Consider the following 19,836-nt stretch of genomic DNA (forward strand, 5'->3'; position numbering starts at 1 on the left):
TTTGGGAAATCATCATTTGTGAAAGGTCAAGAGTAAGAGGAGGGGCATTCTTCAGTATACAGTTACTACTAATTAGAAACTAAACATCTGTAACCGTGTCAGAGTTATTTGTGTTTGAAAAGAAACATTTATACACAAAAGCCCTTTTGGTAACATAAAACACGCTATAACACAAAATGTGTGTATTGGAGGAGTAGGGGACAGGCAGAAGGGAAGGCTTACAACAGATGACTGTGCTGAGTGAGGTCATTTGCTAATTAAATCTCAAAGCATTTTCAGAGTATTTTCTCTGTCAAATGAAGTTTTCTCACCCTCCCCCCCTCCCAGCCTCCCATGGGCCAAAGCAAACATTTTACTGCATTTGCCAATTACAGATTGAACATTTGATCATTTTAAAGGGAGAAAATGGGTAACTTGGCAGAACCCTCCTAGTCAAAGGCGTTTGGGAAATCTCTAGCTACCTACTGTAACTTTAGCCCTCAGTGTCTTCCTATAATTGGCTATAAGGTGAGCTCTTCCTCACCCCGAAAGTGCGTGCTGGTTGACCTGTCTCGCAGACCTACACTTCGGGGGAGGGTGACACAGTGTTTGACTTACCTGGTATCTCTTTCTCCTCTTTCCCTACTTCCTCCTCTGACCCTACTCCCCATGATGAAATTGTTTGTGGGTCATTCAATTTTTACAGAATTGTATCTGTACTTTTATTGTCTTATTAAAATAAATGTCAGAGATGCCTCTGGAGTGTTAGAAACATTTCAGTCATAGGACTTTGTTCGTCTGCATGCTACGTCTGCATGGCCACATGGGCCAAATGGCTCAGATTTTACCAGTAATTCCTTCTTGGAATACTGATTAATTTTGAGAGATACAAAACCAAACAAATCAAGAGCCCAACTCTTTGGTCTAAAGAGTCTGCAATCTTCTGCCATTTCTGTCTTGGCATCTGAGACATTGCACTAAGTTGAGTGAGGTACTTTTTTTTTTTTTTTTTTTTTTGACAGAGAGAGAGTTAGAGAGAGGGACAGATAGGGACAGATACAGGAAGGGAGAGAGATGAGAAGCATCAATTCTTTATTGCAGCTCCTTAGTTGTTCATTGATTGCTTTCTCACATGTGCCTTGACCGAGGGAGGGGCTACAGCAGAGCGAGTGACCCCCTTGCTCAAGCCAGCGACCTTGGGCTTCAAGCCAGTGACCTTTGGGCTCAAGCCAGCAACCATGGGGTCATGTCTGTGATCCCACGCTCAAGCCAGTGACCCCGCGCTCAAGCTGGTGAGCCTGTACTCAAGCTGGCAACATCGGAGTTTTGAACCTGGGTTCTCCACATACCAGTTTGATGCTCTGTTCACAGCACTACTGCCTGGTCAGGCTGAGGTATTTTTTAATTGGATGAAAGATCATGAGGTTTTGAGCTTTTTAGTCAAGAATTTATTTAAGCTACGACTTGTCTTATTGGACTTTCCTCTCAAATAATACTGTATCTGTGAAGGTCCTCAAATGTACAGATTCAACAAAATGGTTGTGGACTCTCAATGTTCTGAGTGTTTACAAAGTCAAGGGACCCTTACGTGGTGACCTGCTTTGCCAATGACCTTTTTAGAATCTTAGAATACCCCTTGACCATGACTTTTACTTATTTAAGAACTGATGGCTTCTGTTCAAGCTCTTTGGTCATGAATTAGCCCAGAGATTTGGTGATTTGAGGGTCCATCTTTCTCTGGACAAGTTCAGATTATGTAATCCGCCATTTGGCACTTCCTAGTCTGGTGTCAACTATTATTTCTCAGCTTTAAGTTTCACTGTTTTTCAAGAGCCTCTACTTAACCTGACACATCAACCTCTACCTTGAGCATCTACCCTTGCTTTATGCCCTGGGAACTTGTTGAAACAACTGCCTTGCTTCTCTTGGCATTCTTAAACTATGCTTGCTTTCCTAAGTTCCATCCTCAGAACCACAAGCCACAATCTTATCTCCTTATAGCCAAAATGTCAAGATTACTTGCTTATCATTTTCCCGGTATTGTCTTGTGCTTTAACTCATCTTTTCAAATATACTTTTCATCTTGCCCATCAGAGTATAGGCTCTTCAAAGACAACAGTGACTATTTTATTTCTCATGGCAGTTTTCATGGTGCGTTTGTTCACTAGGAGTGTCCAATAAATGGTTGTCTGCTTGTTGAGGGATAAGCCATTTTTACCTATTGTCTTATTCCCAAAGCCTATCTGAATTTATCTCTGTGATAGAATCATAAATGTTAATGATATTTATAAGAAAAACAAGATGCCTATAGAACACACACACAAAATCATTGGGAATAGTGGAAATATTAAAAAAAACATCATTTGTAATAAAGAGCAACTCCCTCAGCTTCGATGTCCCAGCCAGGGCTAGACAGAACAGCATATACAAAGACACAGGTGTGATAGTGAGTATTGAATGGTCTTGTGTTTTTATTTCTTCCCAGATGTGGAAGCTCACCTGTCTACCGCTCCCGTGAAATGGCAGCTCGTGCCTTGGTCCCATTTGTCATGATAGATGAAATCCCTGATACTGTCCAAACTCTGTTGGCCAAACTCCCCAACTGCACTGACCAATGTTTCCGGCAAAACCATATTCATGGAACACTTCTCCAGGTAAGTAAAGTTACTTTGTGCGACTTCTATCAAACACCAAAGGACGAACTTTGATTTCTCATGTAGTGTTAGCCGGTGAAGATTTGTTGCCCAAGCTTCTAACTCTATCCATAGAACTTTTTCAATTGCTGAAAGAACAGCTAGGTGTATGTTTTTTTTCATTGCAACCATGAATACAGTGTCACATTGTGATTCTTCCAGATCACCTGTTGCATTAAATCCTATTTTCTATTTTTGCATTAAATGTTTTCCCATTTGGACTTCTCTCTCTGAACCAGGTCACATTGTGTCTTTTCTATCAAGTATGCCTGCAGAACATTCTAAGCCACTCCTTGTTCAGGGTGAAGTTATGAGTATTTCTTGAGAGATAAGCCCAAGAAGCACAAGAAGAGTTGATACACATCAGGGAGAATTTGTCCTATAGCTTAACACCATCCATCATACATGGAAATATCAAACCCTGCTTTTCTCTTTTCTCTGAGCTATAAAAAAGACTTTTTATTTTAAATAAATAGAACTCTTACTTTTTAAACTCTCACTATAAACTTGGGGACGGGTGGTATCGGTGAGAAGATCCAATGTTCGCCTGGTCTGCTGAGGTTACACATTGTGTGGCAGGGCTGGAGGAATTTAAATATTAAGTCATGTTTCTTCTGTGAGCAGAGTTGAGAGATGGCCTTGAGATTCCGATATACATTATAAGCTTGAGGCCTACCCTGCTGATATGTGAGGTTAATGGCATGGGTTTCTGGAGCCAGGCTGTCTGGGTGTAAATCTCAGATCCACCACGTACTACCTGCATCTGTGTCTTCATTTTTGAAATGAGGATAATAGTAGTGTATACCTCATAGGGATCTAGTGAAGACTAAAGTAATTAATGCATATAAAGTACTTAGAAGTCTTAGTATAGTACCTGGTACATAATATAGTTATTGTTGTTATCATTATCATAGTTTTAATGAGCCTATATTCTAATGAAAGCTATTATTTTTAGTAACTGATTCCCTCTAGGTGAGAATACGAAATAGACCTATATTTTTGCCTTCCTTCCTTAATTGTTTTATATATTCAACAAGTATTTACTGAATGCTTCTTGCATACTATTATGTTACAGTCAAAAGAGTGACAAGTCAGTTCTTGTCAAGGACAAGAAAAGACCAGGAAATGGGCAATCAGTGCAGTGTGCTAAATGCTAGGGGAGCACGGTGCGGGGCCACCTGCCTGGTCCTGGGGGAGTCAGGAACAGCTTTCCCCGGGAAAGTGACATCTAAATAGAGAGAAGATCTTAGACAAGTGAAGGGAGGATAAGAGTTTCTTGTGCAGACAAAGCAACTTATAGAAAGGCTCAGGGGGGTGGGAAGTCAGCCCATCTGAGAACTGCAAGTTTGAGCTGGACTGAAGTTCTGGGTGGGCAAACCTCAGACTGGTCTCGGAACCTCTTGACCCCCTTAAATGTTACTGAGGATCCGAAAGAGCTTTTGTCTATCAATATTTAATTAGAAACTAAAACAAAATTGTAAAGCACAAGCTCTCACAAGCACACATTCCATTAGTCGTTAGAGTGATGTCATCAGCACATACCTACCTGTAGCCTCTGGCAAACTCCGCTGTGCACTTGTGAGAGAATGAGAATAAAAGAGGAAAGCGATGTCTTAGTATCATTTTGGAAAATGCTTAATCTTGCAGACCTCCCAAAAAGGTCGTAGGACTCCCAAGGCTCCCAGACCAGATCCTCTGGTCTGTGTTATATACATTATGGATCTTTGGTGCTTTCTTCAGTACAAACCCATAAGCACTCACCTCCCCTGGTTTTCACTATATCCCTGTGATAGTGAGGAGCAGGAGTTATTATCTTAGTTTTTAAGATGGAACCCTGACGCCCATACAAGTTAGATTTCTTGATTCCATCAGACTGCTGCTTCTTTGAAGGGAAGGGCTTGCAATGATGAGTAATGCAGAACACACTTTTCAAAGATTCACAGATTATGCAGCTAAGTTAGAAGGAAGGCTCAGATTTTTAAGAGGGAATCAGCCGTGAGATCTGTATTGACAATCCCTTCTGGCTGAACTTCGTCAGAAGTGGTGAGGTTGGAATTGCTTCTTTGCCTTTCACCGGTTACACAAACAGGCCTCCCAGCCGAGTTTCCCACACACACCACTAATAGGGCTGGCTTGTGTTTCCCCGGTCTGCCCAGTAACAAAGCATGCTCATTTGCTCTGTCTTTGGGCTGCCTTAGATACCCTCAAATTTACTATTTCTGCTACGTAAAACGTGAAACAGTATGGGAAGGTAAAACCCTGGCCATTGCCCTTGTTCCTGAGTATTGGAAAGATGAAGGGCTTGTGGGGGTGGGGGGTATGGGTGTTGGGTGTTAGGTATTGTGTTCATGTTTGTCAAACAGATCCCTGTCATTACCAAGGTCAGTTTATACTCTGGTCAAAGGCATGGGAAAATCTTTTTGTCACGTCCATTCGGGTGTCTCATCTGTGTTGTAATAGTTCTCTTGCAGCCTGTTGTTTTTCATGGGACGAGTAAGGGGGTTGAGATGGGGGGAGGGAGCTCTTTTCTCTTTCCTCGCTACGGCTTGTAGATTCCTTCTCCACATAAAGCTACCTTTGAAATCAGTAGCAGGCCGGCACCTGGAAAAGAGATGGTGGGGATTGAGAGGCAAGCTACTCTCTATGGGACTTCCAGGGCCAGCTAAGTAAATATAGAATTGTTGTTTTTTCAAAAGCAGGAAATCGTTTTGTAATCAGAAAACAAATTCTTTCACAGAACATTTTCTTGAATTATACATTTTGACTTCTTTGAAAAATGTTTACATAAATATATCAAACCTCAGAAGTATTTTTATAGTATACCTTAAAAACGAGAAATATGCTGATCTCTGAATGTTCTGGGACTGTGGAAGAAAGAGTCAAATTATAGGATGTGCAAAAAAAAAAAAAAAAGCATGGGATTCATTTCTTAATCATTTTAGAAACCAGAGGTTTGTAATTGCAATGTTGAAATGGACTGGAAGTAACACACATCAGAAAAGGTGAGATTATGCAGCAGGTTTGCAAGAGCCAGTGGTAAATGACATTAAATCTCAATAAAGGCTAGATAAGAGCCATGGACATGACCTCATTTGGGAACAGCACTGGCAGGACTACCCTGTCTTTTAAATAGAATTAACCGTCTGTTTTTGTTGCCAAAATTCTGCATGTTGGGGACTTAGGACTATTACTAGGTAACTTATCAGCCCTGAGAAATCACACTGGAGTCCAAAAACGTTCTTTTATGTTGAGGAAGAGTTTGACCAGCTGTCATCAGGAAAGATTTATTCTGATTCTTGAGTACTTACTCACCTTTTGGTGTTTCATAAGGAAATATATACTATATATTTGAAACAAAAGTTTGAACTTCATTTCCTGTCTATTTTGATTATTTCTTTCTGACAGTCTAAACAGAAAAAGGTGATCCCTGCTCTTCCTTTAATTAGGTTTTTTAATATGAGTAAGGGACAAGGAGCAGTTGATGTAACTTAGCTTTGATGAAAGCAGAAAAACCACTTTTGCATTTTATCTGAACATTCAAGGCAAAGGCATTCTTTTTAAATTCAGTCAATCCAATTAACCAGGTTTTACCAGCAGAATCTGCTGAACACTTTTAAATTATTTTATTTCCCCCAAATTTGGGGCCTTGATTTCTGCACTTTTCGAATTCTGAGTGAAAAAGATGCCTCTTGCCCAGCGTGGAGCAGAGTAGCAGTGCTGCATTCCTGGGCTGGCATGGAATCTCAGCCAGGGACAGACTTCAGACGGCCTCGGCCCGTGCGTTGGGCAAGTTTGCCTTAAGAGAAGTAAAGTGAATCTTTTGAGCACCTTCTGTGTACCATATGAATTGCATATCTGATTTCCTTAATACTCTTGGTAACCCAGCAAGGTAGGTGCTATTCCTACACACACACCCTCCCCCCAAGCTCCACCCCATTCTCTGATGAGAACAGTGAGATGAGCTTCAGAGACTGACTTGTGCCAAGGCCCAGAGGTAATCAAAGTATTAACCTCTGATGCCTTTTCTCTTTAAAACATGCTGCCTCTCTGATAGTTGATGTGAATACAACTTTTTGTGCCTAAGAAAACCAAACCAAGAATCCATCTCATACCTTGTCACTCAGTTGGTCTCCTGAAATCTAATTTGTTAAGATAGTACAACATTAGAAAGAAACTCCATCAGAATTATCAAGCGGTACAGAGGAAGTCAGTGAGACCCGGAGAAGCTACAACTGTAAAAGACTGTTAAAGGTACTTACTGTACCTTCTCTCCCTCTGCTCATCTCTTTCTCACCACTTCTCCTCGGTCTCCCTTCTAATACCCCTAACCTAGAAATACAGAAATCTCCCTCGGGACCTAGGTTATAGCCAAGTTCCCAGTTGCCACCCCTTCTGTCATCTTTAGGATATGACAAAACCTCTCAAAAATGGGCGGCCGCAGGAATTGTAGATCCTGCAACCTTGAAAAAGCAAGTCGAGACTGAATTTGATTCCACAGACACTGGGATATGTTTATCCTGTGCCAGGCCTGGGGGGGGGGCACGCATTCACCTTTGAGGCTCCCACCTGCCAGTGAGGGGAGTTGTGGGTTAGAAACCAGGTGAGCCAGTTAAACCCTCTGGGACCAGGGAAGGTATGAGGAACAGAGAGGAAGATGAGGCATAATCCAACGCTCCCACACAGGGCATCGGGCATTAAAAAGAAAAGAAGACTTCTGCCTTAGTCTCTAATACCCGGAGGCACTCTATGTTTGGGCTAAGGTTAGGGTCTTTGTGGAGGTGGGAACAGTAGTGCTAAGAGGAACAACATGAGGATAAAAAGAGAGGCAGATGTTGGCAATACCTTGGTGGAAAAGAAAAGGAGAAAACCAGGAAAGGTCAGCCAGTTTGGCCAGCGGGTCATCTAACGGATCGCTGGTCAGGAAGCAGAAAAGACAAGCATCGTGCCTCTCTGCTGCGAAGAGAAGACGCGGGGAAAGGAGACAGAGTCAGTGACGGGGGAACCTCCAGTCTACATTCCATCGCGGCTTCTAAATAAGCGAACAAATGTTTGTAGAAGAAAATATTTTTTACTAATATTGTTGTGCCAAAACTTATGATTAAGTATCATTTGAAAGAATGATCAAATCCATCTTTTTAAAAATGTGATCATTTAAGACAGTACCTCGTGCTTAAAGAATTTCAATATCTTTTCCATATTTCTTAAAAGTACAAAATCGTGAAACACAAATTAAAATGCTCAAGCTGTCTGGAAATGGAACATTGCCTGACAGATTCCATTTGGTGACTTAGGTTGCCCTGGCTCCGCTTTGTTTCCTGTATGCACAGAAAATACAGTTTCAGAGTGGGGAACCAACACCAAAAGCATGGAATGATGCTGAGGCTTAAGTTAGAAACGGGCCGCGTGCTTGTCTCTGAAGGTGAGTCAACAAGAAAAGGCTCGCTCTTGTGACTAGTGGCGAGGCTCACTCGTTCCCTCTGAGGACTTGTGTTCCGTGTCAGGACGGTCCCCAGCCCAGAAAGGGCTACAGCAGAGCTTCTCAATGGCGCGGCTGTGGATGTGCCAGGTCCTGACCGATTCCTTCAGCTCTCAGGGCTGAGGGGGCGGGAGGCTGCAGGCAGTCACCTGCCACTGGGGAGCAGCAACGTTTGTGAATCCCTGAGTGCCAAAGAAAGATTGCCTTCTACGTGTGCCTTGACATGAAAAGAATTGGGAAGTACTGGGCTCCTAAAAAGAAAAATAAAAGGAAGAAAGACAGACTAAACCCTATTAAACCTTACTTTTTGGCAATTTATTCCTTTCTGGATATAAGCCCAGAAAAGTCATTTTTAATTAAAATGCAACTTTTGAGGGTGAATTAATCCTTTCCTTATAAATATCGAAAGGCTTTTCTTGGTATGTGTTTCTTAGGGAGCTTCGCTGGGTGTGGAAGACAGCCTGCGGCTGCCAGGACAGCGCAGTGACTGTGGACACTGTCGCTGTCACTCGCCGGGGATCTGCTGTTCTGAAAAAATTTTTAACTCAGAGCATCAGTCACGGGTATATAGAATTTAGATATTTGTCATTTGCTGTATCCCCAAGCTTTTGTTATCATTCAGAATTAAAAGTAGAGGAAATATTGAGTGCCTACGAAGGCCCGTCTGGGATTCATTCCCATTGTACTGATGAGAAAATTGACAGTGGGAGGGACTGAGACTTGACTAATGTTATGCAAGGAGAAATGGTCAAAAATGGAACAGGGATTCAAAGCTTTCAAGTTTGTGTTGTTGGCCACTATACTATACGACCTCTCTGGATGAGGGAAGGTGGCTCTCTCAGGCCTTCAAAGTGTGGAGTAAAATGGAAGTTGACACAGTCTATTTATTTGTTCATTCAACAGCTGTTGATTAAGCACCAGCATGCCAGTTATGTTTCAAGTGCTTAGAATACATCAGCGAACAAAAGAGACAGACCCTTGCTCTCAAACATCACCACTGTCGCAGAGCTCACATTCTAGAGTCAGGCAATAGTAAATGATATTATAATAAAATGTATTCTAATTTATTATGGTAAGCATAATAAATAAGTAAATTATATTTATTAAGGGGTAACAAGGCCCTGGCTGGTTGGCTCAATGGTAGAGAGTCAGCCCGACATGTGGAAGTCCCGGGTTCGATTCCTGGTCAGGGCACACAGGAGAAGTGCCCATCTGCTTATCTACCCTTCCCCCTCTCCTTCCTCTCTCTCTCTCTCTTCCCCTCCCTCAGCCAAGGCTCCATTGGAGCAAAGTTGGCCTGGGCACTGAGGATGGCTCCATGGTTTCCGCCTCAGGCACTAGAATGACTCCGGCAGCAACAGAGCAACAGCGCATGTGGGAGTCTATCTGACTGCCTCCTGGCTTTTAACTTCGGAAAAATACAAAAAAAAACCCCACAAAAAAAGAGGTAACAATCACTGTGGACAGAAAGAACAAGTAGAGTAGGATAAAGGCAATCAGGAATTCATAAGAGAGGGAGCATGTGGCAATATTAAATAGGGTATCAGAATAGTAATTGTTGAAAAGGTAATGTTTAAGCAAAACCTACCAAAAAACAAGGGAAAACTTTTTTTTTTAAATAAAGAGTAATCATCTTTTCTCGTGAAATTGAGTTGGTTACACTTCTGCATGTTTGATACTGCCTTTTACCATGGAGAAGTGCCAAACGAGTCGGCAGTATTGAATAAACAAGGCCAGGAAGGATGTCATTACTTTGGAAACTTGTGTGGTCTATATTGTCCCCATGCTGGACCTGGAGATTACTGAGGACTATGTGAAGTACAAAGTCACAGTAAGTCAGGTCAATCTGCCGTGGTTCCTGTGAGCTTTGGCAAAGAGGAAGATATTTGTCACATCATGCCATCTGCTTTCCAGGGTGCTCCTTACCTTAATTGTCTCTGCCTGGACCTAGGAGACGTGGAGTAAACTTGGAGAGTATTTATGTATTCTTTTACTAGCTAAGTAGTTACTGAGTGATTATTAAGTACATAATTGGCCCTGGATGGCTGGCTTAGTGGTAGAGTGTTGGCCTGGTGTGTGGATGTCCCAGTTTGATTTCCAGTCAGGTCACACAAAAGAAGCTCCCATCTGTTTCTCCACTCCTCCCCCTCTTGCATCTCTCTCTCTCTCTCTCTCTCTCTCTCTGTCTCTCCCCCCCCCCCAACAGCCATGGCTCGATTTGAGCAAGTTGACCCCATGCACTGAGGATGGCTCCATAGCCTCCTTTTCAGGCACTAGAAAGAGTTCAGTTGCTGAGCAACCAGATGGACAGAGCTAGGAACCCCCAGTGGACTTCCCAGGTCGATCCCAGTCCGGCACATGTGAGAGTCTGTCTGTCTGCCTCCCCTCCTCTCACTGAATATAAATAATAATAATAATAAAAATAGTGCATAATACCATGGAGAATACCAAGAAAAGTATATGTAACATTCTTATCTTCAAGAAGCTTATGACCTGCTGTGGAAAACAAGCCTACTACTTCATAAACAATTAATTACAAATATTGATCGGCTTACAACCTATGCAACTTACGACAATTCGACTTTAAGACCACAATTGCTAGCCATGACTGCTCCGCATCTGGCAACGCCAGCATTGCCCAGCTGGGCATACGCTAGTGCGGACCAGCTTCCGGCAGCACTACCATCTCTGCGTGCACCATTTCAACTGTTATCCCAGACTCAGTACAGCAATTTGTGTTTTGTGTCTTGGATATTTTTCATCAAACTCCTCCCAAGATGTCTACCAAGAGGAAATTGTCTTTGCAAATATTAAACCAGTTGTACTGGTAATGCAGTGTTTTACTTAAACCTGATGAATGTAAAAATAAGAAACAAAATGGTGTAGAGATGATACAAATGGCATAAAATTAACAAAGAAAATTATGATATATAACAATAATGAAAGAAAATTATGATAAAATATGACTTAAAGATTTTTATAACATCATTTCATAGTACTGTACATATAGCCTACTCAGCTTATGACCAAATCATGTTACGATGGGTTTGTCGGAACCAATCATGGTCGTAAGTCGAGCACTAGCTGCACAGGGAAATACCTGGCTGTGTTGTGTGCCAGGCAGGCGGCCAGCACACACATCTGAGAGGAAAGCTAGAGAAGGCTTCCTAGAGACATTGAGTCTTGTGATAAGCCTTGAAACTAGTATTCTGCTGTTGAAACAAGAGACTTGGTATGAACCAAGGCATGGAGTGGGGCATGCAAAAGGTGTTTGCAAGGGACAATGAGTAAACCAGCCTGTTGGGTCCAGGAGTGTGTCAGGGACAGATTGGGATATGTGATTGGCAGGGTGGGCACTGTTCAGCATATAAGACCACAAATGCCAGGCCAAGCCGTCTGGACTCTGCAGGCCTATGCCTTCAGAATGTGGTGTATAAGACATAATGTGTGTGGAAGAATGTGATGGCATGTTATTTCATTTCTCTCATCCTCTTTATTATTTTGTATCTGATGTATAATGTGCTTAACGTATGAATAGAGTATTTATAACTTCTTTATAAATAAGTATGTAAAAGCTAGAGCATGTGCTCGAAGAGGTCATTCTATATGGTGAGTAAGAGCTTAGACTGGAGCCAGCTTGTTTCCCTGTGGATCCTAGCTCTGCTACTTGCTAGCTGTGTTATTTTGGACAGTTGATTTCTGTGCCTCTGCTTTTTCTTCTGTAGAGGAGAAGATAAAACGACCTCCTAGGTGGGTTGTGAGGATTAAATGAATTGATGCATAGGTAGTGCTCAGCAAGGTCTCCAGCATACAGTAAGTGCTCAGTAATTGTTAGTTGATGCCATTACTACCTGGTGCTGCCGCTGCCGTGGCCGTCACCACCACCCCAATAGGGGTTTATGATCCAAAATGTTTCCACCGATGTAGATGGTGAATGAAAGACCATCTAGAAAGCTGTGTCTTAGAAAAATTAATGTACACTGAAATACTACAGTAAAAAGAAAAGTGAGGATTCCTACTGGTGTGAGGGTGTGCATCAAAGAGAAAGAGGTCAGTTTTCAGCAGTTTTGACTTTATGTGTTAGCATGCTCCACAAACATGTCCCCTGCTCAGTCAGTGCTCTCTACCTTCCTGTAGATCATATTAAAGATGATAAGTGCTGAGATTAGTTCTGATTTTTAAGGGCTGAGTTCTTGCCTATCAGGTTGTTATTCCTTGCACCTGTTTTGTTTTGAGTTACACCCCCTCCCTCAGACCCCATCAGAAACCTGATGAATCAAGAAAGGAACACTGTCACACTGTTCCAGACAAAGCAGCCTTTCACCATTCAGAGGGGGAAATCTGAAGTTCCCAAACTGAGAGGGAGATATAGGATCCTCCTAGATAGATTAATATAACACTTCTCTAAGTTCATTTTTCATCTGGGAAGACCTCCTTTCATCTCCCCTCAGCCTTATTGTTTGATACTTTTTATAACCAAAGCTAATTCTGAATGTGCTTTAAAAACACAACAAAACAAAACATTGCCTTGTGGGTACACTCTCAGGCTCCTGTTGTTTCCCTGAATTTGTATAAAATATCTGATGGTACGTGGTCCTGTTATGTTTGGTGGGTCTCCAGCCCATGAAAACAACATTGTTTGTTTTTAGGTAAGCCAGTCTAATAGAGAAAAAGTAACACTTGGTCATTTGTATGGAGGAAGCCTTTTTGAGATTGCAGAGCGTGTGTGCTGGTCGTGTAGCCCTTGGATTTATTTAGAGCACCCCACATATTTTAGTGACTGAGAACTCAGCTGGCTGTTGAAAAGCACTCTGGCTGAGAATAGCCAGACAATTTGGCAGCCACCACAGAGGCCTGTAGTAAAATCAGCCCATGGATCTAAAGGAAAGTTTAAATAAGTAATAAAACTCTTTCGATTTTAAACCGTACTATTGTTCATGACATTCTTATACTATATTTCTTTGTATTGTGTATCTCTGTCCCCTTCTACTCTGTCCTTCCATGACAGGGTTTCTCGACCTCAGAACTATTGACATGAGGGGCCTGGTACTTCTTTGTTTGGGGACTGTCCTGTGCATTGTAATGTTTGGTAGCATCTCCCCAACAGAGGCCTGTAGAACCCACACTCCCAGCTGTGGCAACAAAAAAAACTCCACATGTCCCCGGGGTGGGGGTGGGGGGGGCAGAACCTACCCTGGTTGAGAACCTTTGTTCCATAGTACATACGGACTTTCTCCAGGACCCTGTGCAGACAAGGTGTAATACAGCTCTTTTAAATACCAATGGCCATGGAAGAAACCATTCTTGACCATGAACAAATTGTAATTCTATAATGAATAAGGGAATAGGAGGGAAACACATCACTCAGGCTGGAAATCTCAAGAGTAGCATTCTTCTTTTTCTTCCTCTCCTGGCAAGTCGACATCTCCGTTTGTTCTTTCACTTCTTTTGCCAGATCAAGGTAGACTATTGCCTTCCTACTTCATCCTCCCTTATTTTTATTAATGAAGGGATGTGTGTTATATATTTGGGAGTAATGGCACTCTGGAGCAGTGTTAGGTGTATACAGGTGTCAGATGCTTTAATATTGGACCGATGTTTATATTGATCCAGTATAACAATTAACTATCTGTTATATTATAGGTGATCCTCCATTTTCCCTAGGACCTTGGTCTTGTCCTATTTGGATGCCTTTTTAATCTTAGTAAAGTAAAATTACTGGTGAGGTGGACAGTTTCATTAACTTCCTAAGAATCGTATTTTCAAAAAGGGGACTAAAGATGTTGAGACTTATGTTTATATCAAATGTATTTAATGTTTTCTCTTTTTTAATTGTGACTTTGAAGAGTTTATAAGTGCCAAAAAATTCCATCACCTTTGTTCATCTTCAAAGAGAGCAATATAATCAACATTTTAAATGCACTATTTGACATTTTTTCCCTTATTCACTACTTAAACCTTTTAAAAAGATTTGTTTTTATGTAGAGGGTAAGACAGGTTTTACTTGTAAGTTTAAGTCAATTTATAGCAAATAGACTTTATGCCTTTCCTTTCTTCTCAGATTACAGGTTACATAGTAATTTTTATATCTAACGTGTTTCTAAAACAAGTTTCAGTTTCCTGTTTTATAACTGATTTTTTTTCAAGTATATGAGACATTTACTAGTCCAATTAACAATCTGTTTTGTACTAAAAAGCAGTACTTAATGACCAGTCTATTTGAGAGGAAATTTAATCATCAGGTTTGATTTTTCAGATGTTTATTTATAGAACAGAGATACAGGGAAGTGATTTATGTTAAAATTTATGATTGAACATACACTGATTGTATGTGTGTGTGTACATGTGTGTATGCATAATTAAGGTGCTAGAAGTTTGAGTGCATGTTCTTCAAAGAAAACTCTGATGGTGAATTAGAGATGCGCTATACTCCATGCCAACCAGGTCAAAATGTACAAGGTAGTAGATTTCTGAAGAACATGAATATCAGAGCCCTTCTTCAGCCTATAATCTCTAAGTGTGGCGAGGCTCAGTCCTTCCTAAGACCTCCTCAGCCTCATGAAAGGAGGAAGACCATATTGTTTTAAAAATGGATTTTAAAATGATCGCTCCCTGTATTCTGGATAAATGTATGATTTACTTTGTTAATCCTCCTTTGTCTCAGTTTTCCCTTCTTTGTGGTTGCTCTAATTTTTACTCTTTCTCCCTCCTGGAGGAGAGCACAGAATGAATGGAGATCCATTTCAGAAGTTCTATCTTAGATACCAGTGCATCAATCACAATGAGTTTAGTTATTTTAAAATTCATTTCGAGAAGGTAGAAGTGGGCTGTATTTGTGTGTTAGAGGTTGGGCTGGGAGAAAACGCGTAAAAACATCTCCAATTTAGTTTAAAACAAATCAAAACCAAAAATAACAGCAAAAGGTCTGCCTCAGAGTTTGTAGTCAAGTGAATATTTTTTGGTATTTGGTACAGGTTTAGGGGTTGAAAACATTTTTTTCTTCCCTGACTGACCCCTCAGAGGTAGAAGAGGTTGCTGGGGAAGGTAGTGAACACTTGTTCCCAGAGGAGGACAGGCACAGTCTAGAGAGCATGTCACTCAAAGGGGAGTGCCAGACCAGCAGCATCAGCGTTGCCTGGAACTGGTTAGAAATGCAGAAACCTGGCACCCCAACCCAGACCTGCTGAATCCAAATCCACATTTTCATGAGTTCCCCGGTAGACCTGTATGCTCATTAAAGTTTAAGAAGTTCTAGTCCAGGCCCTGCCTGGTTGGTTCAGCAGTAGAGCGTCGGCCCAGCATGTAGAAGTCCCGGGTTCGATTCCCAGTCAAGACACACGAGGAGTGGCCATCTGCTTCTCCACCCCTTCCCCCTTCTCTCTCTCTCTCTCTCTCTCTCTCTTCCCCTCTTGCAGCCATGGCTCGAATGGTTCAAGCATGTTGTCCCCAGGCGCTGAGGATGGCTCCATGGCCTAGCCTCAGGCACTAAAATAGCTCGGTTGTTGAGCAACAGAGCAACAACCCGAGATGGACACAGCATTGCCCAGTAGAGGGCTTGCTGGTGGATCCTGGTCAGGTCACATGCAAGAGTCTGTCTCTCTGCCTTCCCACCTCTCACTTAATTTTATTTTAAAAAATAAAAAAGAAGCCTGACCAGGCGGTAGCGCAGTGGATAGTGCATCAGACTGGGATGCAGAAGACCCAGGTTCGAGACCCTAAGGTCGCCAGCTTGAGTGTGGGCTCATCTAGTTTGAGCAAAAGCTCACCAGCTTGAGCCCAAGGTTGCTGGCTTGAGCAAGGGGTTACTCAGTCTGCTGAAGGCCCGCAGTCAAGGCATATGTGAGAAAGCAATCAATGAATAACTAAGGTGTTGCAACGCGCAACGAAAAACTAATGATTGATGCTTCTCATCTCTCCATTCCTGTCTGTCTATCCCTCTCTCTGACTCTCTCTGTCTCTGTAAAAAAAAAAAAAAAAAAAGAAGAAGTTTTAGTCCAAATAAGCCTTTTCCAGGATGTTGTAGTGGACCTATAACCCAAAGTATAAAATAAATCTTCATAACGATATAAATAAATAAATAAATAAATAAATGATTGAACAAATAAATGGGGGAGAAGAGACAAATCTCCTGTGCAGAAGGATTTCAAATGATTTGTGTAGATGCGTCCTCCCCTCCTTCAAAAGGTGAGCTTAATGTCCCTTCTCTCATCCCTTGAGTGTGGGCTGCACTTAGTGGCTTGCTTCCAGATAGTATGGAAAGAGGGAAGAAGGAGAATAACTCTGTAGAGGAGAAATCTGGCAAATCTGCCTCTAAGCTCTGTGATCAGGGCTAACATCAGCAGAGATAAGTCAAGTTGATAGCATGCCCCCTTGTTATGATATGAGAATGGTATGTCACTTCTGTTGTCTTCCTTCCAATGACTCATAATCCTAGTCTAACAAAAAAAAAATCAAATTAAAATTTAAGGACTTTTTACAAAAATTTCTGACCAATATTCCTCAAAACTGTTAAGGTCATCAAAAGCAAGAAAAAAGTGTGAGAAACTGTCACAGACCAGAGGAGCCTAAGGAGACATGACACCTAAATGTAACATGGGAACCTGGATGGGATCTTGGAACAGAAAGAGGATGTTAGGTGAAAACTAGTGAAATCTGAATAAAGTGTATGGAGTTTGGTTAACAGTAATGTGGCGATTATTTCCTTAGTGTGACAAACGTACCATAATAACATCAGATGGTAGCCGGGAGGGAGCTTGAGTGAAGAATGTATAGAAATTTTTTTGCACCATCTTTGCAACTTTTTGGTATATCTAAAACTTACTCTAGTGCACCCTACTTTCTAGTCCTCTCAGAAGAACAAATTCTCCTTCTCACATGGGCAGAGGGAAGCATGCTGTGCATATCTGGATTGCCAGAGCCTCTGGAAGGGCTCTTCTGAATGCCAGCAGTTAGGGACATCTAACTGCATCTGACTGTGGTATTTAGCCCTCTGTCTGAAAGGTAGTAACAGAGTCCTTGCTACTGACTCCAAGTAGATATTGGTTGTTTTGCTTCTAAGTGGAATAGAAATAATTTAACATGTGGCCTTCACTACGTAAGACTGAATGTTTAGAATATGGGTCTTTATCATTGTCTTGAGCACCCTAGGAAATCCCAACACTAGGTTCATTTGAGGGAAGGGACATTAGTTCTGAGTGTTTTCAGCTTTAGCATTAAAAAGAACTTTGAAAATGCATAGATCCTGGCTGGTGGCTCAGTAGGTAGAGCGTCAGCACAGCGTATGGATGTCTTGGGTTCTCTTCTCAGACAGAGCACACAGGAAAAGTGACCATCTGCTTCTCTTCCCTCTTTCCCTTCTTTCACTCTTCCCCTCCCACAGCCAGTGGCTTGATTGGTTTGAGTGAGGCACTGAGTATAGCTCAGTTGGTCTGAGTGCATCAGCTCAGGTGCTAAAAATAGCTTGGTCCTTGAGCATTGGCCCAAGATGGTGTTGCTGGGTGGATCCTGGTCAGGGTGCATGCAGGAGTCTGCCTCACATCTCCCCTCTTCTTACCTAAAAAGAAGAAAAAAAAAGAAAGAAAATGCATTAAGCAAAAAGGAGATCATTTTTGAAAAGGAGGTAATTTTCATTTTTTAAAATTGTAATAATTATGTACGGTATCAGCTGAGTACTAGACTTGTCGGGAGATTACTTCATACATTGTTATATAAATGTCTACTCATTGTGTTGTACACCTGAAACTAATATAATATCGTATGTTAACTGTAACTGAAAAATTAAAAAAACTTTTTTTTAGTTTGTTTCAATGATCTCAACTGCTTATAGAAAACAAATCCTCATCAGAAAGGTCTTTAGGGATGTATGCAGCAGAGCCTTTTTTTTTTTTTCCTGAAGTTGGAAACGGGGAGGCAAACAGACTTCCGCATGCGCCCGACTGGGATCCACCCAGCATGCCCATCTGGGGCGTTGCTGTTGAAACCAGAGCCATTCTAGCACCTGAGGCAGAGGCCATGGAGCCATCCTCAGCGCCCCGGCCAACTTTTTGCTCCAATGGAGCCTTGGCTACGGGAGGGGAAGAGAGAGACAGAGAGGAAGGAGAGGGGGAGGGGTGGAGAAGCAGATGGGCGCTTCTCCTGTGTGCCCTGGCCGGGAATCGAACCTGGGACTCCTGCACGCCAGGCCGACGCTCTACCACTGAGCCAACTGGCCAGGGCTTGCAGCAGAGCCTTTGTACCTAACAATATCATCAGAGGAAGTTTATGAATCTTTATTCTCACCACATAGTGGGAAAGAGATTGCTGATTATGTGTAGAACCCTTGGAGCGGGTAGATGTAGAGAAAGGCTGTTCCGTTCTGTTCTCTATAGGTACAGCTTTATCCATGCTGTAAGTATTGGTTCTGGGAATTTTACAACATTGACCCAACTTCGCGGGCCGCTTTTAGTCTGAATTGGCTTGCAGTTGGGTGGCGTTTCTTGTGTTGGGTTGTGAACACTGACACCAGTTTCACAAAATGCTCTTACAAAATGCTTTTGCTTGCTTGTGCTTTGCTTTATTTCTGTTCTTGGAGACTACTGGAGCAGGCCCTGTGCCGACTTTCCTTTGTTGTTTTACTGCTGTCAGCAGTTTGTAACAGGATTAAAGGGATACCTCAATTTCCAAAAATAGACAGAAGTTCAAGAGGTTTACTGCCCAGCAGAGGGAAGTCAAAATAACCAACGTTATATTTTTTTGGTGTACTGATTTTTGGTTTCCCACATTGGAACCTTATACATAGAAAATAAAAAGTCAAAAAAATTTCCTCAGTGTAAAATTATGTTCAAGTTTACTCTAGCTTCACTTTAACTCTCTTCTTTATTGGAAAGAATAAATTAGTATAAGGCATATTCACCTTCAGTGTCATCCAATGACTGAAATGCCCAGCTACCATGAAAGAGTATAAATAAGACATAGACCCCAGTATATGTACCATTGGAAACTAAAAAGTATAGAAAAGATACTGTGTTTTCTTTATAGTTACCTAATCCCTACTTGGTATGCACAAATTATAATCTAGAACTGTGTTTATTGCTTCGTTCTTAGAGTTTCATTGACAAACTGGGTTATTTTGTGGCTAGAGGTTTTAGATCTAGGCAGACCTGAGCTGACATCCTCTTTTGATACTTTCTAGATATTTGGCGTAGGGCAAATCACTTAAATTCAAAATTGAAGCTTAACCATTTACAAAATACTGATAAGATGTAATTTGCAAGGCTGATATAAGAAATAGAGATGTTATATGTATTGTGTAATTTCCTAAATAATAGTAGCTATCTTTTAAAATTATTATTATAAGTTTAAAAATACTATTATGAAAATTACTTAACATTATCAAGGGGAATAAGAAAAATTAATAGAGAGCTATTGTATGGCAGGGTTTTTTTTGTCCCAAATTCATTTATTGAAAAATATACATATCTTATTTCTCCTGACAGAAAGGCTGTTTTTGTCACACTAAATTTCCAAATGTAGTTGCTCTTATTTCCTATATTTTTTAGTCTGTTTCATTGGACAGTTTATCTGTTTATATACCAGCTGCTCACAGTAGCTTTATAATAAGTTTTACAGTTTGGTGGAGACTAATTCCCTTTCATTACTTTCTTTTTCAGTGCCCAACAAACTTTAAATCCTTTCCTAATTTCCCCATGC

General features: G+C 41.4%; 1 protein-coding gene across 2 annotated transcripts in view; it reads left to right on the plus strand.

The window, feature by feature from the left end:
- Positions 1-19,836, plus strand: part of THADA (THADA armadillo repeat containing) — a 355,537-nt gene that overhangs the window by 204,419 nt on the left and 131,282 nt on the right. For both annotated transcript variants that reach the window (XM_066378390.1, XM_066378391.1), the window contains exon 29: positions 2,465-2,633. In XM_066378390.1, coding sequence (XP_066234487.1) covers positions 2,465-2,633 — 169 coding nt within the window. The remainder of the gene's footprint in view (positions 1-2,464; positions 2,634-19,836) is intronic.

The sequence above is a fragment of the Saccopteryx leptura genome, chromosome 3 (genome assembly GCF_036850995.1).
Source record: "Saccopteryx leptura isolate mSacLep1 chromosome 3, mSacLep1_pri_phased_curated, whole genome shotgun sequence".
NCBI lineage: Eukaryota > Metazoa > Chordata > Mammalia > Chiroptera > Emballonuridae > Saccopteryx > Saccopteryx leptura.